At 44.0% G+C, this 26,470-nt stretch overlaps 1 protein-coding gene across 4 annotated transcripts in view; it reads left to right on the plus strand.

Moving 5' to 3' along the window:
- cbfa2t3 (CBFA2/RUNX1 partner transcriptional co-repressor 3) overlaps window positions 1–26,470 on the plus strand; it is a 41,352-nt gene that overhangs the window by 9,318 nt on the left and 5,564 nt on the right. For 2 of the 4 annotated variants that reach the window (XM_042412279.1, XM_042412296.1), the window contains exons 2-10: window positions 14,667–14,822; window positions 17,219–17,460; window positions 17,613–17,702; window positions 18,450–18,631; window positions 21,318–21,601; window positions 22,285–22,370; window positions 23,520–23,790; window positions 24,294–24,362; window positions 25,108–25,161. In XM_042412279.1, the coding sequence (XP_042268213.1) occupies window positions 14,667–14,822; window positions 17,219–17,460; window positions 17,613–17,702; window positions 18,450–18,631; window positions 21,318–21,601; window positions 22,285–22,370; window positions 23,520–23,790; window positions 24,294–24,362; window positions 25,108–25,161 (1,434 nt within the window). Of the gene's footprint in view, window positions 1–7,779; window positions 7,856–14,666; window positions 14,823–17,218; window positions 17,461–17,612; window positions 17,703–18,449; window positions 18,632–21,317; window positions 21,602–22,284; window positions 22,371–23,519; window positions 23,791–24,293; window positions 24,363–25,107; window positions 25,162–26,470 lie in introns of those variants that run through there. The other 2 variants (XM_042412304.1, XM_042412287.1) reach the window with 2 other exon arrangements.

A 26,470-nucleotide genomic window follows, 5' to 3' on the forward strand; every position in this document is an offset into this window, starting at 1 on the left:
TAATAGATGTTCCGATAGAGACATGTACACTGGTTACTGTAGTCTATTATTTCTATTATTAATAATACTTGACATTGCCAAGACACAGGATTGTGTATACGTAGCAGATTAAAGAGAAAGAGTGGGTCTATAATAATGATAATAATACTAAGAAGAAAAAGAATAATTATTATTAGTACAAGTATTATTGTTATTGTTACTATTATGATGATGATGATTAGCTATTATTATGCACTTATCTTTCTTATCTACTTTCTAAAAAAAACATTTATCGCAGTGGATAAAATGAGAGAGCGAGAGAGACTTTGGGTTTGGCTTGTTTGCCCCATCAGTCTGTGCTGCACATCAAAGTGATGTTGAGACAAAGTGATGACACAAAATCTTTGGTGTGTGTGACATGGTGTCCACCTGGACTGGATGGAGGTGATGTGTGTGTGTGAAGGGATAAATTGAGACATTTACCCTGAACTGAACTGCACGGTACCTCAAAATAGCTTCTCCATCATTGTCCGCATTTGCATAAAAAATGAAGCTTCAATCAATGTCTGGAGAGTCGACAAGAGGTGTGTGTTATAACTGCGTTTACTGTAGTTAAGTCCTTGTGTGCAGACATTAAAGAAAAGGCTAGAGGAAGTGTTTAACAGAATTACTATGGCAACCAAAGGAAACAAACAAAACTGAAAACTGAGTTTCTGTAAAAAAAACGAAAAAAACATTGAAAATCATAATGGATCGTTTATAACAACCCTCGCGACTGTGAGGCACTCCCTGTGAAGAAACAAGTCCAGCCAAAGGTTTTACCCCTACTTGAACAGCCTCAGCAGTGCACTCTTCCGCCTGTGAGTGCAACAGTAAAACACTCAGGCCATTTTCTCTGCAGGACGTGGGCCCTGTACAATTGGCCCTGGTAAATATCATCTGAATAATTGAACAGTTGATAATAGTCTCGAACAATGGATGAGAGGTTGCAGAGGTGAAACCGCACTGCAGACACCCTGCCTCACCACACATTATACCTCCATCACCACCAAGCGAGCATCTCTGCCTCGCTTCCACCAACGACGGCCGCCTCATCGCTCAGCTCTGCCCGGCCCAGCCGCCTGCTAAGGCAGATGTCCCCACTTCATCATTAAGTAGCTCTCTTAAAAGGCAGGCCATTCATTATGACCCCAGCTTCTGCCGAGTGTTTATTCAGTTCCCATCTACCACAGGTGCATGGATGGGATGTCTGTTATATATAGAGGGAGACATACTAAGACTTTAAAAGAGAGAAAAAGTGAAAACCAGTCTTTCTTCTTAAGATACAGCATCTGGCAAAGTCACAGACCAGCAGATCTTCTCTATTTAATGACGGGTAGAAGAAACACACAAATACTTCTCTAAGCTTCATGGTGGTTTCTTGTTTTTTTGTTTTATTATCCTGTGATTCATTACTGCTATTTCAAGCATATTATGACTAATGTTTTAACATCAAGGTATCTAAGACACAATGTTTTTTGTACTCTTGTATGTGCCAATGCTAACCGAATACTTTATCAGCCAATTTTACATAACGTAGCAAAAATGTAGGAAATGATGAAAGTCATCACTGTTTTTCATCATCTGCATCATCTAATAGTGTTTGTGTCATCTGGTGCTTGTGACATGACTGTGACTTGATGCTGCAGCAGCTTATGGGAGTGTGTTTACTGTATGAGTGTGTGGGCTCAGAGAAGGTGCTCTTGTGTGTGCGCGTGTGTGGTAATTATTGTGATCTAAATGCGGGCAGTGCAGGTGAAACTGCCTGTCTCCTAATTAATGAGTGGAGCAGATGGCCTCAGGTGGGCGGGAGCTGCGAGCGCACAGCCGGTCAGGTGGTCAGCACAACACAGACACCTGGGCCATCACAAACAAGACAAGCCAAAGACATCAGCCCTGTGCGTGTCTGTGTGTTTGTGTGCATACGGCCTTCCTCAGTCTGTCAACAAACAGATGTACAGTGTTGCGCCTGATTAAAGGGACGATTCTTGTTCCTTTAACCTTTATAGCACAGTGTGAAAACATGAAAAAAGTGAACTTGCAACCTCTCATCATATGCTGCATATTTCTATGAGTTGTAAACTGTTGAGCCAAAGCATATTTTCCCGTCTCAGATTTTATGTGAGCATGTAAATGTGTGTGTAAAACTATCCAGGAAAAAGAAAAGAAACATCAAAGAGAAGAGTAGGTAGTTGGTTTTGTGTAGCAGAAAATGTTTCTTTTCTGCTTCTCAATCTTTTTAATTATCTTGTGAAATTGGGGTTTTTATAATTTCTTTCAATGACACAGTTACACAGAGCATGTTTATCTATTTATGATTGTGCGTAAGTGTGTGAGTGACTTCCTCAGTGTCTCTTTATTCTAAATTGAGGCTCTGTGTGTATGTCAGATTAACCAGTAAAGCACATTTTCTCTCAAATAACTATTTCTAACATTATATTCTCAATTTCAGGCGAGTATATTTGTGTTCAGGTCTGTATAGTTCATATTTGTGCATCTTGACATATGTAAATATGTTTTGGGCATCCATTCCAAGTGTTGTCCTGCACAAGTTGTCACTGTAGTCAAATTATGTGACTGCAGGAAGTCAAACAGCCTTGCCTTCAAGGTGAGAATCTTAGTCTCCAATAGATAATGGCAGTTTCAAAGCAGTAGCAGTGACCAAATAGCTACAGCAGGATGAAAAGTGCAGAAACTGAGGAAGCCATAATCATTGGTACATTAGTTGGAATGATGCTGTTGTTGTCTATGAGTGTGTGTGTGTGTGTTCATGATAGAGGCAAAAAATGGCAGACAATTAGACTGGGAGGAGAGGAGAGAGGAGACAGTGAGGTGCTATTGAGAGTTATGGTTGTTATTTGACTTTTCATTGCAGAGTACAAAGGCATGATTTCTGCACACTGTTAAGCTCCCAATAAATAATTTTATTCTCTTTTTTTGGGGCAACATTTCGATCTGTAAGATCTTCCTGACATTATTTGACTTTTGTTAGTTGTTCTTTGGAATAAAATGAGATCAGCGTGTAAATATATGTGTGATTGTGTAAAATATGGCAGCAAGTGAGTGACTTAAGGAGTGACGAAGTGACTGACCCAGTGCTGAATCTCTATGGTTTCACTGCTGTTTATCCTAATACACAGTGGGAAAGACCGCTGTGGTTCTGGCCGCCTGCTGCTCCGCTTCGTCCTCTGTGTTGGTCTGCTCTGCCCTGGTCTGTTCCACATGTGTTTGACATTACTGTGACAAGGCTGCCCAGCCTCTCTTGGGAGATTGGGGAATGTCAGAGACTAGAGCAGAGAAACGAACAGCTTCCCAACATCTGATGGAATGAGAAACACACTCGCTGGATGGCTGGCCCGCTGACGCCACAGCGTGGGAGCAGAGCAGAGGGTGGAGGCCAAGTAAAACCCCAAATGTGTGTGTGAAATATCACTCTTTTTTCTCTTTTCCTCATTCTCTTCCCTACATGCACACATCTCCACTCTGATTCCCAAGAATAACATTTAGTGCACACACACTCTCAATATTTGTTCGCTGCTAGTGAGTCATAACACTTTTTTTGCATCCACTGGAATTATCAGGTGTCTTTTCTTCAGTTTCCATACATGCAGAGCAGGCTCCAATTACCTTATATGTGACAGTCAATGTAGAAAATTGCCCATTTATGGCTTAGCATTTCTGTAAATTATTTGTTGAATTGACTCCTCATTTTACTAAAATTACTTCAACATATGCAGCATTGACAAATTGCACCTCCAATTATGCATTTCAAAAGAGAGGCATCTCCAGTGCACGGAGACACTCAGTCATAAATGCAATTGCAAAGAAATGTCACAACATCTATGAATTCACATGTAGCCCACAGTACATACGGCTGAATTGCTGACAGCTACACAGCCAAACATTCAAGTAAAAAAGCGCTTCCTCCTCCTCCCTTCCTTGTCTTCTGTCAATTTCACCTTCCGCTCTCCCTCCTCACCTTTTACTTCCTCACTTGCCCACTAACCACTGACCCTCTTTTAACCCTCTTCTCTTATTTGTCCCTTTCTCCCTGCTGCGCCTCCTCACCTCCTGCCCTGCCTCCTTCACGGGACCTCCTGGTAGGAAGTGTGTTCAGATCAGAGTCAGACACAGGAAACAGCTGGGCTAATCTACAGTAGCACTGAGATCTGTTTTAATCAAGCCAAATGGACAAGCCAGCAGAGAAAATGGGAAGTTCAGATTGCCACCGCTACTTGATATAATGTATCCCTCCCTTTCCTTCTGCCCCACACCAAGGCCTTTATCACAGGCAGGGAGTAAACAAGCACAAAGGAACACAGACTGAACTTATTAAGGTCTCCATTCCAAAGCGGTCCTCTCTGGACGTCTAGGGAGGTGCTGCAATGGAGGAGCATGCAGGCAGAGATTGGGAAGGAAGACACGTCTCTCTCATTCTCTCTCTCTCTCTCTCTCTTTCCCTCTCCATGTACAGTATTTGTGAAATTTAAAAAAAAGCTGTTATCTCCTGGAAACAGATCCTGTGCCACACAGATGGTTCCGTCTCTCTTCAAATGGGAAGCTGAGCCGCTGAGTGCCGTTGTGTTACCAGTTAGTTGTACAGACCTTAATCTCGGCTCCAGCCTTCCTTCCTCTGCCTCTCTGTCCCTTCGCACACTCACACAAACACACCCGCACACACACAGACAAACTCTACCCCTTCAGATAAAAGAATTGCCCGTGTAAAGTACTAATTCCACTAGGAGATGGACATTTTAGCTTCCCAGAGGTATTTGAAGTGAAGAGAGAGGAAGGTCAGAGATTTTCTTGATATGTCAGAGAGCAGTGGTCACTTTGAGGAGTGAATTATCACCTGGCATTTCAAGTCATCAGGAGCCTCAGTAGGGTGTAGGGGTTGTGTTTGATGGTTTCCATTCAGTCTTTCAAATACCACCTCAGAGAGAGATTATCCCATTAGTAATACACTCTGACCTCTATGGGTTATCATATAAGGAGGGGTGTCTACATACCTCAGTAGGCTCTCAGATAAAAAGGAAGACGGATTCCTGATTATGTTTGAGACCATAGACTCACATTTTCCCCAACCATCTTCTGAAGACACATTGGTTGTGATGGACCTCCTGATCATATTAAAAGTGCATTTAAATGAGGCATATGCAGTGCTATTGTTGTCAGCAGATGTTTTTAAGAGGATGGTGGTGGAGTGACAGAACAAACCCTGTCACTACAAAATCTCACACATAAGTACTGTGTATGTCACAATAGTAAAACAAAATGCAAAAGATGAACAAGGGTTAAATAAACTAACATCACTTCATCTTTTGAATATTCCAGAAAAATAAGAAATAAGAAATATTCAGGCACTTTAATCCTTGCTGAGTCCTTGCTGCTATAAGATCTTTTTAAGCATTATCATATGACATAGCTAAGAATATTAAGCTCAATGTGCAGAGTTAAAAAGATAAGAAGCGCATCTTACCTTTCCTCATAATTTAGTTGGTGTGTTTTGACACTGGGATCTCTGACAACAGTGTATGGAGGTCTAACCATGATTGGAAACAGGGTTGAGTCCATCTCTACTAGAGATGAACAACTAATCGATTAATCGATTAGTTAATGAATCAGAAAGTTAAATGGCAACTTTGATTATCGAATTAAAAAAAAGCATGCAATGTGACCATTTGATGCTTTTGTTTGTCATACATGAAAATAAATGGACATTTTATAGACTAAAACTTTAATGGGTGAATCGAGAAAATAATCAGCAGTTCATTCACTGATATATACTAATAGGACTTCGGAAACTTTTAAAGCTTTTTATGTCCAAGACTATCACTTCCACGAGATTATGCACGTGAAACATACAAACACTTCCGTTATGGCATCACTGTTTGCCATCCATTTATCCGACCATGACCAGGTCATCTTAATTTGCCAATTACTCACACACTCAGTATGTTATTGGCACTGTAGTCGCTCTCTTTTTTCTCCCGCTCGGTCTGTTTTTGTGGCGGCGTCCCGTAGTCGGCTCGTGTCCCAGAGGAGTAGCTGGTATTTATTTCTGCAGTTTCCAGCATGAGCTGGCTGTAGGCTAAATGGAGAAACTGTCAAAGCTTCTCTCTAACCTGTCACATGAACAACTCCTCCACCCACCCCCCCCCCCCCCACCTCCCCCTCCCCTCCACCACATTCTGTTTCCTCGTGGTTTGTGTGTGCATGTGTCTATGTGGGTGTAGATGTGTGAAACCTATGGGGGTCTGCAGGATAATACAGAACACCCTACCCATGCCTGGCTAATGTCAGGAGCTATTGTTGTTGTGCCTGCGGGCCGAATGAAGAGGTATTAAAGTGCTGGCAGGCTGGGGAGTAGTTCAGGCTACAGACAGTTTTGTTAGTGCTGACAGCTCCATAGTGACAGAGCAGACATTTAACACTGAATGAAATGAAATACATGACATCAAGCAGGCGAATGACTAATCTGCTGTTTGTTTTCCTATCTTAGCTGTGAGTGACAGCTCAGTGTCAGGTTTTTAACGGTGCACAAAGCACAAGAGCAAGAGACATGGAGAGAAAAATAGGCAGTCACAATTCACACATTCCTTTTAACATGCACACACACACACACACACACGCACTAAGACTCAGGGTTTATGAGGAGGAAGGACAGAGATGCTGCAGTTGCCGTGGTGTGAGTGCATGCATGTGTATGTGTGTGTGTTGCCAGGGTTAAATCTAAGTCTTTTGTGCTCCATAAATCAGCAGGCAGCCGCGGTGACGTAAGAACAAACAGAGCTGCTCTCTGCTGCAGCTGGTTGGAAAGAGGGAGAAACAGGAGAGAGGGATACAGAGAGGGAACGAGAGAGCAGGACAGCAGCTGTCAGGCCTCCATCGCACACCTGTCACACAGGAAGTGAGTGCCGGCCACTGTTTCCTGGATACACCTCCTCAAACACTGCTCCTGGAAGAAATGGAGGGAGGACATCTGCTCGATGTGAGGGAGAGACAGACAGGCAGCCAGAATGATACACTAAATGATCAATAGATAGAGACGTTTGCTAAGGATGGAGAAAAACGCCAAAGAAAGCGAAGAGAAAACAAATACAGAATCTGCCTGTGTTGCTTTTCTCATGTCAGCTGCCTTGCGTTCTTATCTGCATGTGTGTATGTGTATTCAGATTGCGCGCACAGTTAAGAGGATGTTTGTGTTATCGCAGAGCTCTATGACAGACAGGTCACTCTGTGGAGACTCCAGCCTAACTCTCCCACAAATACAATAAGCCCACATGCCCTAAACTTAACAGTGGGACATTCCCACGCTTGCTCTTCTCACCCACTCCTCCAAGCCTGAACCACCCCGCAACCCCCCTCCCTCCTGTGACCAATATGAACTAATCCAGATGTAGCGTAGCTGCTCACAGATGTACGCATAACTCTCTTTACATGGCCCACAACTTCTTCTCCCCCTTCTATGTCTCCGCTTTCCCCCAGCTTCTCTCATCACTCAAACTCACAGTCTCAGCCTCCTTGCCTAACTGATCTGAGCAGGAAGTGATATCACTCAGTGCTACAGTGCTGCTGATGAGGCACTTGGAAGTATTGTCTCCCGCTTTGCTTCTCCTCCCAGCCTCCAGAGTCACTCTGTTGTGGCTGCTGTTGGTAGAAAACCTCCTCTTTGTTTGTTAGGCTTGTCAGGCTGGGTCCTCAGGAGGCCCCCTTTGCCCTATTCCCATACTGCCCTTCATGCTGCCTGTATGCAATTAACAGAGTAATTAAAAGCTTGATGAGCTAATTGGTGCTGGGTGAGGCTGCAGGTGTTTGGATCGCAGAGCTTATCTATGTAAGTGCATTCATATGTGAACCTCCTCTGACAGAGGACTCCTAAACAGAATACATGTGTTTGTGAGTTATTGCTTGGGTTATTGGTTATTGATTAAAGCTGTCAATACACTTGAGATAATCAAAGGCAGTAATGCCAGGTTACCCTGAAGTCATTTCCTATTGAGTTTTATGCTACAATTCTTCTAACTGACCCAAACCAGACCCAAAACCCAGAACTTCTTGTGTTGTTGTGTTGCAAGTAGATATGCAATGCCCAGTGGGAAGAAGGAAAGAGACAAAGGTCATGTGTTGCATTAGCGCTCTGGTCTCAAATTTTGTAGTACTAGTTGGGTTCAGTCAGGTCAGGTCTTAAAAATGGGTTCAGGGGTCAGTTTAAGGCCAATGCAGAACTTATTATAGTATGTCAATAGTGTGCTGGATAATAAGATGAATTATGTCATGTCTGATGGAGCCTATGCTAACTGAGCTCATCTGAAAGAGGAATGATGAAAGAAAGTCTGATCTGATGTTGGAATGTGGCAGCCCGAGGCTGAGCTCTCAGCTGGCAAAATTTGGCGCACGGCTGACAGGACGAGGAAAAGAAGATGCCAATGAGAGGGAACAAAGGGGAGTTGTCATGCAGAGGAGAAGCTACATGTAAATCCTTCTCTCTTCTCATGTCTGTCTGCCTTTCTGGCTCTTTGGCCCATTCCCAGATGTACATGCACAGTCACTTCCTCATATAGCTGTGTGTGTGTCTCTTGTCTCCTACTTCCTCCCCCATATCTCAGCTCTCTCTCTTCTTTCTCTCTCTCGCTCTCTGTAGCAGCTGTGCTGGTGATGGCTGTGTGCCCATGGTGCAAGCTGGATGTGGGGTCCCAGGTGGCCCACATGACAGTTATTGATGTTCAGGTGTTCAACTCCTCTCACACAGAGACCCTGGAGCCCCACACACACAGAGAGATACACGCAGAAGCACAATACACATGCACACACTGCAATGTAGGGCACATGCATACACAGAACACATACATACAAATACTCTTGTAGTTTCACAATTATGCATATAAACTGCTTAGTCCTCTATTGCTGCTGAGGAAGTGTAAACAACAACAGATAATTCTTGTATACAGCTGCTAGGCTGTCTGGCAAGCAACACGAATTACAGTTTTCAATGTGAGACAAAAACAACAAGCTTTGTGAGAATGTATGCGGCCTAGATTGTATGTGATTTCTATGGTCCACCGTTTCTGTGTGTCTATGTGTGGTGGGACAGCCAGTGTCGGTACCAGTGCCCAGTGCAGTCCTAACACACTCCAGATGTGTCTGGCTAGCCAGGGAGTTGTTCTTGGCACATCCCGCCTCGGCTGAATGTCACAAATACTTTCCTTTATTTAGGAATGGCTCTGGGTTAGTGGCTGGAGTGAAAGAAGGAGCCGAGGATGGATGGATCATGGGGGGAGCAGGGAAGGAGCGAAGGGAGGAAATGAAAGGAGCAAAATAAATGATTAGCAATGTGGAAGGACAGGAGAGGAGGAGGGGGTGGGGGGGGTTGTGTCTGAGAGAAGAGATGTAGAAGGACAAAAGATGGAGAGGGAGGAGAGAAGGAGGAGGGAGAGGTGAGGGAGCGAGGCAGAAACAGCTCCAGTCTAGCATCTGGATTTTATTAGCAGCCGTTGGGAAAATCTGAAAAGGAAGTTTTTTCTCTGTGAGCACGTCGGCAGCAGTGATATGCTGCACATAACCACTTCACTGCCGACGAGAGGAGCCAGGCCCTCCCAAAGGAGAACAGATGGTCGCTAGAACTTCAATACAATTACATCAATAACAGCTTTCACAGATATATAAGCACTGTATGACAGGATCCCTGCAGCTCAGAGAGACAGAAATACAACTCCTCTACCCTTAGCACCTCTGGCCCTGGATAAACTGTCTTTAATCTATCCTCATTCCCTGCCAGTCCTCATGTTAGCCTTGTTTTTCTTGCCAGTTTAGCCATTTAATTTTTTTTTTTTTTTTAAGTTTTTGACTCGGAAAAAAAAAATGGTGATATGCCAGTGACTTGCCCCTGGTGATCTGATCAAACACACACGATGGCTTTTGTCAGTGCTTATTAAGGAGAACCCCCCACCCCCGTTTGTTTTTTGTTCAGCTTGTTTGTTCAGCCGGCACTGCATGTGTACTATCACAGAGATTCTCAAGTAACATAGAGGAAAATATGTGTTTGTGTCCGCAGCGTGAGCATATGTATTGCAACACGTCCTCATAATTAAATGACCACATAGGTCGATTAGACCATGCACTTCAGACTGACCCACAGGAGCATTTTCTAATATACCGCATTCCAAAACTGTTACAAATCACTCTTAAAAAATCATTATTTTTTATGATGTGACAACACTGTGGTTAAGGTCTGGTTTGGTGTAGGCACAAAAACCATTTGGTTAGGGTTAGGGAAGGATCATGGTGCTGTGCTGTGGATTAAGGTTACTACTTCCTTAAAGTTAGGTAACCTTCGTTGTCGTGGCAACAGTAAATACCATGACAATCGTAGTTACGATTTTTAAAAAATGGTCCTGACTCATGTTTGGAAACTGGAAGTGAACAGTGGTCTCCTGCAGCTACGTCCACTTTTTGCTATCTATCTGTCTAGTCATCCATCCGACCCACCTCCTCCTAATATCGACATTTGTCACCTTATACAGTATACGTCATCTGAACTGCGTCACTTCTGCGGGTCGTACTTACTACAGCTGCTAGATGGTGTCTGTCACTCAAACGTAGCTATAGGTCGTTTTTGGCGACTGAATTTTCGACCTATACTGTTGTTTTTCTTGGGAGGACGGGCTGTGTATTCTGCAGCTTATGAGTATGTGTGCATGCAGCTGTGTGTGTATTTGTGTGCGAGGGTATGCGCACACTGTACAGGCCTGTCATTAGTTAGGGCTTTAAAGCCTCTGAACTCTAAATCAGCTCAAGATGAAGTGGAGTCTGGGATCTGTCTGCAGAGGCAGCTTGCGTGCTGACACACAAATATACACACACAGGCTCACATCTTACCTGTGACACAGTTCAGACTTCACACTGATGACAAGGCATATATCAAAATATAGGACAATTAGGCATACAGAAAGAACACATGCTGTTTCTGTAGATTGCTCTAGGTCAACAGAAGATGAGCTCCTGTGCTTCTGAGTGTCTTTTTCTGTGAAATGGCATTCAGGGTTTTAGTATGAGAGCAGAGGGTGCTGTAGGTGCTATATCCCTTGGTCTTAGGTCCTAGGTCCAGGGCACAGGGCTACAATCCCCATGTTTTGATATGAAGGCCTGGTGGGGGGCTGGGGGCTAGGGGCTCAGGCTCTGTTTGTGTGGACTCCTCAGTGGCCTGATAGGGAACAGATGTGGGAAGGCAGGCGGCCGGGCAGCCAGCCAGAGCAGCTGGGAGAAATTAAAAACAACAGCATTCCTGGAGACTGGGGGAATTACAGTGGGAGGGAGGGAGGGTGGGAGGGATGTAAGGAGCAAGAGACAGAGGGAGAGTTTTAGAGCTGTGGTCACTGACGAGAGTCTCTGCGGAGTACGATAGATTGAATAGACAGGGGGGATTTAAGGGGACTGTTCTGCAGCGGTTAGCTAAAGCTAATAAGTTGCAGCTGTATTTCCAGTGGAAGCACAAACACACATGCACATACACACACACAGTTATTCATGCAGTCTACACACAGACATACATGTATGCCAATGTGAAAGCATCTGAATGGCCTTCTAATGGCTTGTCATTACATGATGGTATTTGTTTGTGTGTGTGAGTGAATATTTGTATATGTGTTTTGGAGCTTTAATGAAGGCATATGTCCTTAAATCTATAATGAGACCCCAAAATGGCTTTAGAAAGTTAGACAAACCACTGCTTTGAGTGTGTGCATATTAGTGCAGTTGTATAGTACATGATCTGTGGTTTTGTGTGTCTTGCAGTGAATTGTTTTTCATCTTGTTTCATCATGGCACAAGGGGAGAGCAGAAGACAGAAAACATTTTTAGAACTCAGACTGCAGACTGTTTCTTTGGTGAGCAATCTTTTAGCCCCGATTACGTCAAACGTGCAGACATACAGCTGTTCAGAGAGTCAGAGAAACAGGCAAACAGGCACAGAGGCAAGGACTGCATAGTATTGTTTTATTTTCAGCATTATATTTAATAGTGAGTGTGTGGGACAGACAGCGACGTATCTGTATCCTGAGCAGAACTATTCTCAGCTGTATTGATCACAAAGTGGCTCCAGATAAAAACCTGTGAGTGGACATGAGAGCAGCTCGCAGACAGGAGCGAGGTCCAGACCTGAACCTTAACCACAGGTCTGCCTTACCTGGTACACAGTCGCTCTCTTTCCCCTTCTACCGGCACAAGTGTTTCGTCCTTCAGCACAAAGCACAATGGGAGCACAGATGGCCACAGATGGGGTTGCAGACCTAGCTAGACTTCCTAATGTATTAAAAGTGAAATCCAGAGCATGGTGTGTATGTGTGTGCCCCGTCCCTGTAGCTGGTCAGATTAAACAGCTGTCTATAATCCCACGGTGGGAGCAGACAGACAGGGCGGTCCCTGTATACTGTGTATACCCTCTCCTCTCCTCTCCTCTCCTCTCCTTTCCTTTCCTCTCCTCTCCTCTCCTCTCCTCTCCTCTCCTCTACAGATGTACCTCTACAATAGATTATCATATTGCATGTAAGGATTTTTTGTTGTGGTGTATTCTGTGTTTTGAAAGACCTACAGTATATGCTGCATACAGCAAATTTGATCAAAGAGGAGGTTTACTGAAGCATATGGCTGCCTCCCTACAGGAAGCAATTTCAGCAGCGTGGATGGCTTGTTTGTGTGTTTCGGCTTCTTTAGAGGAGAATGGCTGCATCTATTTATACCAGCCAGCCGCGTCTGCCTCTCTCTACAACCTTGTGTGTTTATGTTCAGAGCGTCTGGCATGGGGCAAACAGCGGAGTGCCCCTCGTGTTCTTGAGGATCACTGTGTCAATGGCCCTCGTACAGCACACTCCAGAGTGGCACTCTTTAAATACAGACACCAGCTGTTGAACGCTTCTACATGAGCTCTCAGAAATAGGCTAACACCAAGGACTGAGGCCGACTGAGGCAAGAGTTTTGTTTAGGAAAACACAAACCTTACGGTCAGCCCTTGAGGAGTGAAATAAACAACACATTATTTGAAAGTGATTTAATACAGCATGTTAGTTGGTCACTACAATGTCTGTGGTTTTCAGCAGATTCCTATAGAGATGGCAAGAGCAGGCCTTTGGATTTTTGTTATTCGAAAGTGGTGTTGATTTTATTGTTATAATTATTTTTTACCAGTAGCAGTACAAGAGGTTATCTCTGACCACTAAACTCAGTCTCATGACAATGCAACTCTGGCAGTCGCCTCTTCTCTGTGTGTATGAGGGTGCAGAATTAGGCTTTTCAAATTTCAAGAAGGCTAGTACAGTAATATAACATGTTTGAGTTCAATGTTTGACATTTTATTTCTTTCTCTTTCTCTCCTGTGATACATTAAGAGAAAGCTTATAGTGAGTAAAAAAAACATAGAGAGGAGTGAGAGGATGCATTGAGATTTATTAAGAATCAATGAATGGTACATAAAGTCTACAACATGGTTCACATCTGCTGCTAGAAGAGGACCATTTCTCCTTACACTTTTATTATGAATGCACATGTTTACTACACATATAGAGGTGTGTGGTGCTTCTATAGCACAAGAAACGTATACCTTTCTGTCACACAGTAGTGAGTTGATTGTTTTTCATTGCATAGTGCACATTTATTGGACTCAGTTGGACACATGCATATATACTTTAAAGCTGTCCTCTCATAAGCTGCAAAAGTCATCACACCTCTCAGCTCAGGTTTGCATTGCAAAGAGATCTGGTTCCAGCAGCTGCAATGAAAGACAGGTGAACACATAGAAAGGCAGAAAGGCAGTCAACACTCCACAGATATATCACTAAATAATAGATCTGCTGCTTATGTATACATTGTATATATAGCCTGCCTTGTGTATGTATGTATGTGGTTTTGTGCATGACAATGTTTTTCATGGTATGTATAGACACATACAGAATGGAAACCAACAGTCCTCACACATGCTTGTGGCCTGTTTTCTTCTCATGTCTCTTGCTGTACCATCCATTCCCTTCATGCTATAGAGCCTGGTCTTGCCTTGTTTGGTCCTGGCAGGGTGTCTGGCAGAGGACAGTGGAGCCTCTGGTAGCAGGATGGAGCTCTGCTGAAAGCCAGTCTAGAGTGACGGACAGCAGCAGATCCAGCTGCACTTGTCACTGGCTGTCAAGCCGGCTGTCTGAACTAGGGGACGAGAGGGGACAGGCGGGGAGGAGTGTGTGCATGTGAATGTGTGTGTGTGTGTGTGTCTGGGGGTTGGAGGTTACAGTGGAGGGGCACTGATTGGGATGTCAGAGCTACATGGAGTGTGTATGTGTGAAGGAGAGAGAGAGAGGGAAGAGAAGGGGGGGTGTTGGGGTGGGGGGCTCTCAGTCAGCAGCAGCTGAGCGAGTGAGCAGGTGTTACTGTATGTCTCCCAGGCCCATGAATCTCCAACAAGAGAGACACAATACAAGTTTGGATCCATTTCCACTCCCCTCATTGATTTGTTTTCGTTCTTTTTACGGGTCTTTTGGTTTAAGGAAAGAATCGATGCTTCCCAGGTGAAAATGTCTGTGCTCTCATCCTTAACCAGCTTTTTTGTTTTGTTTAATGCTCGTGCTCCATCATAACAACTGTTTTCTCTCTCTTCTTCTCCATCCCAGGCAGCAGAGTGCAGAAGGTTGGAACAATGCCAGATTCACCTGCGGATGTGAAAACCCAGCCCAGGTCCACCCCACCCACCATGCCTCCTCCACCCCCGGCTGTCAGCCAAGTAACCAATCGCAACGCTTCATTCACCCCAACCACCAGTAAATCAAGTAAGGACCTTATTTATTTTTGACTATTTTCTAAGATTAATAACACTTGAAGACAAATTCACATTTGCATTTACTATTCGTGTAAAATATTTACCATAAACTATTTAGCTTTACATGACCTACAGTTGTTTAGCTCAAATGCTGTGAGATATATGTTTTCTTTGACTTGAAGATGATCCTTCTGTGCTGAAGTGCCATGTCAGCAGACAATAAATCAGGCAGGTATGAGAAAAACAGTGAGCTGCTAGGCATGCTTGACCAGCAACCCATTGCTGGAACAGCTCGCAGTAAGCATCAGAGAAGATAGCCCCCAATTACACCAGTTATCTGTCTACAGCATTGCAACCAATGCATCTGTGCAGAGCTGACATGCTTTCATGTTAAAATAAGCATAGCTTTTGCAATTTGCAGGTTAAATGCCATCTTGGTGTTAAGGTTTAAAACAAGTTAAAAAAAAAACAGTGGCCTTGTGGTTCAGATACATATCATATACTACAATCACAATGTCCACAGTTTGATTCTGGCTTGGGACTTTTGTTGCATCGACCTTCACTTTCTCCCCCTGTTTCCTCTCACTCCTCAAACAGTGAAAGTCTACGTTACATGTAACTCTTATTACAACAGTATTTCAATGTCTATGTTTCAGTGTTGTGCTATATGTTTAAATAAAATTTAATTGAGCTTTTAATATGTAATAAATTGCACAAATGAATACACTCCTGCTATGCCTCAGAAGCCATCTACAGTGGACTACACAGTCATTTGTCTCTCATAGGTCAACAGTCATGAACACATTATATGCTTGAGTGAAGGGAGAGAAATTCCAAATATTTGGCTCTTCCCTGTTCTGGTGAACAAGTGTTGAAGTCACTTGTGTGTCAGGTGTGTGTCTCTGCAGGCATCTCCTTGTGTGTGTGTGTGTGTGTGTCTTTTGGTGTGCCGAATGCCCTTGCTGGTGGGACAAGACGAGTGCGGCTGTAGCATTGTGCGTGCATGTGTGTCTGTGTTGTTTACCAGCTGGTAGGGTGGCGGTGGTGGTGTTGGGGGCATCAGCCAGGGTGGCGTTGCGGTGTGTAGACTACTTTCTTCCCTATATAGCAATGACAGGCCATGTTGTTTCACCTGTTGTGGCGGGTGGTCAGCAGTGTAGCTCTCTCCTTGCACCTCTCTCTCTTCTCCCTCTCTAAAACCAGAACACAAGTGCTGCCTGTTGGGATCACATGGGATAGTCCATATGTGTGCAGGCCTTCAACCCATAGATTAGAACAACAAGCATGCCTGAAAGGAACCACGGGAACTAGACTCTTGAACAACTTAACTGTATATAGTATTGTTTTTGAGTATGAGAATGAGGTATATTGTTACAGTCCACAATGGCTCATTGTAGAAATACATTTTGAAAAGATTAAGTTGCTACAGCGGTAATAAAATTACATTTCAGATGCCTTGGTCAGTGTAAGTGCTTGCATATGCTGTCATAATGAAATACAATCATTTAAAGACAGGGACAGACCTTTTATACAAAAAACAATGTTTAATTGGAGAAAAAAACAAGTTAAATGTTGTCATCATCAGTTATTCAAACACAAATTGGATTTAAACGTAGTTAAAAGACAACTGGGGAGATGGGACAAATGGAAAAAGAGCTGAGCATTTTTTTGACACATAAATTATATCTTATACTAATAGTGTATGCGTTTTATGATATAAAATATAAAATCAGGGGAAAGGTCAAACGTGTATTTGTGTGTCTGTGTGTGAGCTCCCGTGTATTTGTGAGTTTGTTTGTACCCGCATTAAGAAAGAATATGTGAGTGATTATATATGTGTATGAATGCTGCGAGTATACTGAACCCTAAAGCTGCAAATCTACTTTCAGCTGGTGGACATGTGCAGGGCCAGATTTAGCAACACACCTGCTATTGGAATAAAAGTAACACAGGCCACAGGACTATTTTTGGCACCTCTTTAACAAGTTCCTCTTATAGTTGTGTCCTAGTGAGTGAGTGAGTGGGGAGAGGGTGAGGAGAAGGGTGGAATAGGCTGATACATGGGGGAGATGGAGGGGGAGGGGGGGTCAAATGGTAACACTTGCGAGACAGCTGAAGTTACTGCAAACACACACACACAAACACGCACTCATAGCCTTCAGTCAAACTGGCATAAGATTGCACCAATGAAGTCACTGTGTGCAGCGTGTACTGTGAGTATAATGTCAAATTTGAGTCTATTGTATGTTTTACTTGTGTTTAATCTTAACCAAACACTCCTCTATGAGCAGGATAGAAGTGTTTCTGGCCTCATCGTGCCCCCAGATTCGTCAGATGCCCCCCAGGCCCCTCAGAAACTACTGACCCATTTCACGTTGTCTCTTCCTTCTGTCTGTTTATCTGCAGTGCTGAATGGGAGCAGCCACTCTCCTACATCACTGAACGGTGCTCCATCCACTCCTAACGGCTTCAGTAACGGGCCGGCCATGTCCTCAACGGCCTCGCTGTCCAACCAGCAGCTCCCGCCAGCCTGTGGTGCCCGGCAACTCTGCAAGCTGAAGCGCTTCCTGACCACACTGCAGCAGTTTGGAAATGACATATCGCCTGAGATTGGAGAGAGAGTGCGTAGCCTTGTGCTGGGGCTGGTGGTAAGTTAAGATTTCTTCTGCAGAATATTTGACATTGTAAATTTGTCTTGTACTGAAGAATCAGAGAGTGTTAGACAAGTTGATTTCTTAGCAACCCTTGCGTCAACTCTTTTTCTTCATCTTATTCTTCCTTGTTGTCTTGTTTTGGGCAGAACTCCACTCTCACCATTGAAGAGTTTCACTCCAAACTTCATGAAGCCACCAACTTCCCTCTGAGGCCTTTCGTCATTCCCTTCCTGAAGGTAAATATCTTTGTACAGATTTTATCCACAGGTGTGTGTATGCATACAGCTTGGCCCTAGTTTCAAGGGTTCATAGAAAGGTGGGGAGGGAAACCTTGTCTGAAGTGGAAACCTATATGTGTACTCATACCACATTGAATGTAGACAGGGTAGTGGGATGTGCTCGTGGTTGTCCAGGAAAAGTGGTGGGTGTGTGTGTGTGTGTGTGTGTGCGTGTGTGCGTGTGTGTGTGTGTGTGTGTGCGTGCGTGTGTGCGTGCGTGAATGAGTGTCAGACCTCCTGGCGTGTGGTGATCCCCCACATCTGGGACATTGCAACAGTGGCTGTGTTTTATCAAGCAGACAGGTCTGAGAGAGCTATTTGACAGCACTGTTATACACACACACACACACACACACACACATACACACATGCACACACACACACACACATACAATATACACGTCAGCACGCCCTGAAGAGAGAGAGAGAGAGAGAGAGAGAGAGAGACACATGGCAGAGGAATGTGTCAAGGGACCTGTCTTATCTCATTCTGTCTCTTCATCTATCGCTTTCTTTTTTCTCCTCCTCCTAATCTGGCATTATTTCACTCTCACCCCATCTATCTACTGTTCCACCATGAGTTTCTATCGCACCTCTTGTCCGCTTAACACTTCTTTCTACATCGATAAATCTATTTCCTTTCTACAACAACTTATTTCATTTCTAATCCTGAGATGTCTGTTTTCCCTCTTTTTACCACTACAGGCAAACCTGCCCCTGCTGCAGAGAGAATTGCTCCACTGTGCCAGGTTGGCCAAGCAGACTCCAGCTCAGTATCTGGCCCAACACGAGCAGCTTCTCTTGGACGCCAATGCCAACTCGCCCCTCGATTCCTCCGAGATCATGCTGGAGATGAATGAGCACGGCAAGAGAAGAACCCCTGACAGGTAGCATCTCTATTAAATTCAAGCAAAAGCACACACACTTCAGAAGCACACATACGTTGGCACACTCTCACACAGACAGTGCTATAAATGAATTATTTCAGGGTATTTCAGAATGCCAAGTGACAAGGGGAGGCTATAAATCCTCTGTGCGGGAGGCGGAAGTCTGGACAGCCCCAATGCCAGGCTGGCTCTGCCAGCTGTCTAGGAGGAAGGCATGAGATAAATGCAGAGTAGTAAAAGAAAGAGAGAGGAAGAGAAGCAATAGACAGAGAGCTGGAGGAGAGAGGAGGGAATGAAGACCAGTAGATGTCCTCAACACAATTCAAAGACAGACAGAAAGAGCAGCAGTGTGCTATGGTTCACTACTGTCCCCATTTTCCCCTGACACTGCTTTATTCAACCAGCTCAGAAGGTGTCACAAGAGGGAATTAACTGGCATTTACCTTTCTTTATTCAATTCATATTGTCCCTTCTTCTGTTCCTGGCACCTGCCTTCATTTCTGATCACTTCTTCACCTCTCTCACTTGAGCTTTCGCTCTCTCTGACTGCCTGGCCTGCGGGCTCCCAGCAGCCGTCCATATGTCAGGGATGTGTCCAGATGGTGATGTGCTGACCGTAACACTGAGCACATCCTGAGCGGGGTGTGGGGAGGTGGGTGGTGGTTTGGATGGGATGGGACTGGGGTGGGAGCTGAACGTGCAACTCCACTGTAATCCGCACATCTCCGCCTATAGACCTCTGGCTTATACGGGAGGGGGGGGCTCAGGCTGGGGCAGGGCCTACGTTGTGCCAGCTGTTCCTCTGATTTGTCAGATACCAGAGCCAGGGATCTGTACGAGCATGCACAAAATATACACATGGATAATCGAGTATGAGCACACACACACATTAACACACATCCTCTACATGTGGCAGCGCTGCATTTATTCGCCTTTGATCCCCGGGACGATAAAGAGTGATTTCCATCCGAATGCCTGGCTATTGCCATCCAGCTAAACAGATTAATATCAACACTCCCATTTAAACTGTCCAGATGGCTCGAAAACACAGCCTCTCACACACACTCACTAAAAGTACACAGACACAAATGAGTGTCACTAAACATCTGCCAAACACACAGTGTTCAGCCCATATTGCCCCTTAAGCCCGAGAGCAGGGTGGGAGGGAGAGAGAGAAATACTTGCAATCTAAGAGTAGGCCGAGGGATATTCAGATTAAGAGCTTGAGATGCAGGGTGTACAGTTGGCCTTGGCTTTGTTTGATACATATGGCGTACAGCTGTGCAAAAGCTTTGGAGGGGCACTGTCTTACTGTAACTGAACAACAATCAGCTCTCAGCAGGGATACATACATATGCACATGTGTGTGTTTGTGTGTGTGTAGAAATGTTACAAAGCTCCTGTTGTATTTAGTGTTGACATTTGGAATTTTGTCTTATTTTGTTTAAAACCAGAGGAGTTAAGTGTCCAGACTTCTGAGTTTTCTTTTAAGGACATATCATGCTTTTTGTGATTTTCTGTTATTTTTATACTGTTACAATGTTGGATGTCTATATTAAACATGTTCCAAACAAGTTCCAAAACTTGAGGTGAACATATGTAAAAATGCTTTTTGCAAGTTCGGCCTGCTCTGAACACTTCGTTTGCAAAGTTACCTCTGCTTCCTCATGATGACATCAGATCATTCATGCATGCCTACAAACAGACATCCTTTCCATGGCATCTTGTTACTAAGGTTGTTCACATTGTCCACTCACATATTTCGGATCAGACAACACTGTTACTCTTCTATATAGTTTTACAGTAAGCCAAATACAAAGAAATTGTACATTGGCAATATAGGAAATCCAAAATTAGTCTTGTTTTTTACCCTCTGATTGAGACATTCTGGTCTTTGCTGGAACATGTTTCTTTGAACTGTGAAGTAATACATTGGACATTACATATTTAGCCTGGCAAAGGCATCCCACAGTTTTCACATGACTCACTGAGGTCTTCCAAGGCCACGGATGAATTAGCTGGAGAAGGATGAAGCAGGCCATGCAAAAGATGATTCTCTTCCCTCGCACATCTACATGTTGTCAAAAATTGGTTTCTGAGTAAATTTTAGGTTCGAAGTGAGCAGTATGTTAGATTTTGTAGGGAAAACAGAGTTTGTGAGATGTAGTCTTGCTGTGCAAGGCTATTGCATTATTGGCAAATAAACATTGAATTGTATAACAAAGATCTGTTTTGTTTTAGATAATAATATACCACACATCCCACACTTTGTTCCCACAGCTGGAAAAACGCTACAGGCCTTAATCTGTCCTCCACCAGTTCAGCTTTCTTTCTATGATTTGGTTTTCTTCCTAGGATTGGATGTTTCATTTCTTTGCTAACACAGGAGTGTTTTTATGTACTGCTCACTTGGTGGTGTTCATATTATCACCTGCCTCAGGCTTCTTTTGGATATTTTCTGATCAAAAAACATTTTTGAATGAATCACTGAGAAATAATTCCCAATGATTTGGGTCATTGTGGCCTAAGATTCATAAAAAATTGTCAGGATTTTCAGAACATTCAAGGCCTGTTTTTGTTCAACCACAATTCATTTCTTTCTTAGTCTATATGCAATGTGACGTATAAGCTGCTTAGTGTTAACATGAACTCATATTTTAACCCACTCCCTTGTCCTCTTCTACAGGACCAAAGACAGCTCAGAGAGAGATGGCTTGCATCCGGAGCACCTGGCCAAAAGGCCCTGTACCATCAGCCCCAGCCAACGCTTCAGCCCTAGCACGGTTCTTCCTGCTCACCCACCTCCGAACGGCCTCCCCACACACCCTCCCAATGGCCTGCCCCACCCACCCAACCCCCAAATGGGTCCCCAGCACTACCGCTTAGAGGACATGGCCCTTGCACACCAATACAGAGACGCTTACAGACATAATGAACATCGTGACGCTCGGGACAGGCACCGGCAGACAGGTAGAACAGCTGCTCAGCATTCATATGAATCTATAGAGCTGCAGGCCAGAGTTATATGTTCAGTGGACTGGTGTATATGTAAGTGGGGTGTGTAGAGAGAACAAAGGCCAGTTGTCAGTTCAGTGTGATAATCCTTTTGGCAGTGCATCTATATAAAGCCCACAGCCATACATGCCCATGTGCTACAACTGTGGCAACCATATATGCCTTCCTTCTGCTTTCCCAAAAGGAAAGAGCTGAATTCTTAGCCAAATTGTCTCACTGATTAGACATGAGGCTTTTGTAGTGTATGGGCAAATGAGTCCCTGCCACCAGTTACTTTTTTAAAAATAAAACTTAAGTGCCATGGTCAGTGAAAAGGTGTATCTTGGATTAGATGCTGTATTGTTTTTAAAGTGCAATGTCTCCACATATATAGCATGAAGTTCGGGTAGTTTAGTGCTCATAATTAACTTAATACAAGGCAAAGGAAGGCAATTTTATTTATATTGCACCTTTCATTATAAGTAAGTAGACATACTGTACATAGTCACGCACACAGTAACTAATCAAGTTTTCAGTTTTTATTCAAAATATAGTTTAGTGTCTGCCCTGGACCAGTATAGTGCTTTGCTGTCAGTAACACAGTGTGTTGTATATGTGCTGAACCTGACAGAGACCTGTTCTGTGTCTTTGTGTTGCAGCAGTGCATGGAGCCCGCCAAGAGGAGGTCATTGACCACCGTCTAACAGATCGAGAGTGGGCAGAGGAATGGAAGCACCTTGATAATGTACGTATCAGCATGGTAGCCATATTTAATGTCAACCACCTCTTTGCTTCATTCATAAACAGAATACAACAGTGGAAAAAAAGAGTTAATAGGTCAGTAGGTGACTAAAGTTAGCTTTAATGCTAAAGATGGCAAGCAGATGACAGCGACAGAAACTGTTGACAGACAGAAGAGCCTCAGTCCCAGCTGAATTAGCAGTTGATGGACAGCTGACCTTAGGAGGTCTGTGTCAGTGTGGTGAATTAACGACAGACACCTATCTGGCTTCCTGGCACCCAACTCTATAAAGGCAAAATCACATACACTAGACACACACACGTGCGCGCACACACACACACACACACACACACACACACACACACACACACACACACACACACACACACAGAAACGGGGCCCCAGATGGAGCTCAGGACCCAGCAGAGAGCAGCTCCAGCTGGGGAGAGCAGCTGAGACAAGAGCTGCAGTGATGGAGAGAACCGGCCAGGCCTGGACCCCTGCCAAATTAGAAACACTTCACTGAAATAAATATAGCTAACTCAGAGGGGAGGGAGTGGGGTGGAGAGACAGAGAAAAGGAGGCAGAGACGAAAAGACGGAGAAGAAAGATGAATGGGAATAATGATATAGATTGAACGTCAACCATGCTAAACCCATTTAGCAGACCGGGCAGCAATGGAAACACAGGGCACTGTGGAAAAAAGTGACACTGTTTACAACGTCGGGGGAAATAGAGAAAAGAGAGGAAATCTGTTGAGCTGGCAGGGAACGGAGCAGAAGGGTGGAAGGAATTGGCTCAACTTTTTCATCAGCAGCCCAGCTGTTACATTATCGTTGTTGTAATGCTCTTAGACATTGAAATTCACTGACAAGCACACAATCCATGAACCGATAGGCAGACAGAAGCATGCAAGCACACACACACACACACACACACACACATCTGCTAGGTAGTGTGTATTTTTACAGCAAAAATAACTATTTTCTTATCCAAAAATGTTTTTGCTTTGTGTGACAAAGCACAAAGCCTGTGCTTGTTAGGAGTTTGGATTTATTTGGTTTGGTAGTTTGGATGGATTTATAAACTTTTTTGGTTCAAAATTCTGTTACAGTGAATTGAACTGAGCAGATGGTTTTAACTTATCCTCAGCTCCTGAACTGTATCATGGACATGGTGGAGAAGACCCGCCGCTCTCTGACAGTGTTGCGGCGCTGCCAGGAGGCCGACCGAGAGGAGATGAATCACTGGATTCGGCGCTACAGCGACGTGGAGGAGATGAAAAAAGGTGGGAGCAACGGACAGCACTGCCTTCCTCCTCCTCCTCCTCACCACAACTCCTCCTCCAACACAGCTAGCAGCAGCGAGGCACTGCCCATAGGAACTTCCTCGGCTGCTGAAAGGCAGACAGGCAGACAGACAGGTAGACAAACACACACAGGGTATGCTTGGCAAAGCAAAACACTCACAGCAAGGTACGGCTCATTTGAAAATGCTGAAAAAAAAAAAATCAATTTAGAAACAAAAAGTCAGTTAGACAAATAAATTTCTCTGCAAATTTACAAATTTTAGCTCATACTGCGAGGGAATACAGATCTGTTTGCAACATTCTGGATCTTTAACTGACTGATTGCACCCTTATGCTACCAGCATGCTCATTCATAATCAAGATTGGTATTCACTTCTAACACCCGTATTCACATTCCTTCCCAGAGATGGATTGAAAAAGTTGATGACAGCTTATTTACTGATGTTGTCACACACATAATTTGTATTGGTCCCAAAATAGAATTGGAAACTATAAGGATGGATACTTGGATGTGTGTTTTAGGAGATCAAGAGTCTGTCACTATGTGTGTGTATGTTTGTGTGTGTGTGTGTGTGTGTGTTATTGAGACTGAGTGTGTGCTTACATGTGTGTTTCAGAAATCCACCGAGACTTCTTACATAGGCCTCCCTCAGGATACCTGCCAGAAGAAATCTGGAGGAAAGCTGGTAAGAGCCAAACATCCACACCCCCTACTCTCTATTGTCCTCATGATTGACCTCACAAAGACTAACAAGTTTGTTTGCACACGCACTCACACACACATCATCAGTCTTCACGACCCTCACCCTGGCTACTGACACTGACAGAACAGAGGCCTTACAGCTCTAGGTCCAGAAGGCCAGAGGATTGGAGACCCTCTGTGTCATTAGGGCTAAATGCCCCCCATCTGTCACCACTATGAAAGGCCACTGCAGTTAAAGCTGCAGTGAAAATGCAGTCACCTGGCCCAAGGCAGGCCGCAGCAGCGCAGCGCAGTTTGGAGTCGCAGCTTAACTGGTCTCCATGGTCCTGAGAAACACACACTCTTAAGTTGGAAAACCTCTTTTTTCATTGTGGTTTCTAGCCTCATGCACAGTACACAAACTTATCACTGAAGTGAATCAAATAAAGACATTTAGATATCCAGGCAAAGATACATTTTGAATATTTTTGGCTTGGTTTGTAGCCAAAGGGGAGCAGGTGGGAGTGTTGTATTTCCTGGGCCTTCCTTCTTGTGTACTGCATGCTAGATAGAGCCCATCCCAGGAGTCACCTGGCTCAGCTCTTGTTCCAGCCCAGTCCCAGCACTATTATGTTGCAGTCATACTCCAATACCCTGCGGAGGAAAGATGCTGCTGCTGTCGGCAAAATACTGTGCTGCATTTTCACCAGCAGAAAAAGCTCTTTTAATTGCAGTTGTTTTTCATACAGGTACTACAAGCATCCCGCTCTCCCCAGCACTAAAGCATCTCCAAAACAAGCAGGGTGAGTAACATATCTCACTCCCAGCATCTCACCTTTACTGTGTGTGTGTGTGTGTGTGTGTGTGTGTGTATGTGTCACCTCTATCTCAGCAGCCAGGTAGTCTGCCTGATGTAGCTGCTGCACCTCTTGCTTTTAATTAAAACCAGACACGTATTCTCTGGTCTGGTTCAGGTTGAGAGACTGTGGTGCTTTTGAAAAATAAGATCTGAAGTGTGAAAAAGCAGACAGAAATAACACGTCTCAGGGACTTGCCAAATCCCTGTGGAATTAAAACGTTAATATTGCTGCCCCCGTGTTTTCCATTAAGTGCTAATTGCCCCAGCATCTGCTATGCAGTCTCCTTGATAAGAATTAATTAAATTTGCAAACTAATCTTAGTGGTGCATGCATTAGGCCAGATAATTGAGAAGCCCGGGATAATGCAGATAGTGTTAGGAAGGGGAGAGAAGAAAGAGGAGAAGGAGGGGTGTAAGAAAAAGAAAAAAGGAGGAGAAATGAAATGAAGGATAAAGGTAGACGGGATGAGGGAAAGCACTGAGACGTGCATCTGACTGTCACTCTATGTTGCGTTGACAGGACTGATGGAATACCAACTTTTTTTACCAAACTGCAAGTATAGGAATCAAGCTCAAACATGCATACACAGCCATGTGCACATATACACAACATAGTGTGGATAAGGCTCCCCCCTTGCCTATCTTTTTACACAGTAGTTTGAAACAACTGAAGTGGAGCGGCGAGGAAAAGTGACAGTTATTTATGAGTTCCCTCTCAAACAAACACTGACTGAAGGAAACAGGGAGCAGTGGAGAAAACAGCATCCGTCTCACTGCCTACTTGGTTAGCATAACACACCTGGAAAGCCACTCGTTTGTGTGTCTTTAGTGTCTTAAGTGTGTATGTGTGTGTGCTCTTGGCACATCTAGAGTGGGTGGAGAAGGAGGCAGAAAAGTAATGTTGCTGTATTTATGGCAGAAGAAAATTACATTTTAGAGAAATTGATATCTTGTGATCACAATATTCCACATTAGCATTTGATTAATAAATAGTGTATATTTGGCAACCTATTTCTCAGGAGTATAACGCCCTATGAAAAATCAAGTGCTGTACATTTGTTGTGCATCATGAGGCCAATGATGAAAGATTGCAAAATGTAATCATTCCTGCCCCTCACTGAGAAGGGACTGCATGAAGTTTCTATTTTAGACTGCCATCTGGAAAGGAGACTACACACCTGCTTGTTGTAAAAACACTCGTACAATACTTCTGCTGGAAGAAGGCCCCGCGATAAAATCTACATCGCAGGAAG

Source organism: Thunnus maccoyii, chromosome 1 (genome assembly GCF_910596095.1).
Source record: "Thunnus maccoyii chromosome 1, fThuMac1.1, whole genome shotgun sequence".
NCBI classification, from domain to species: Eukaryota; Metazoa; Chordata; class Actinopteri; order Scombriformes; family Scombridae; genus Thunnus; species Thunnus maccoyii.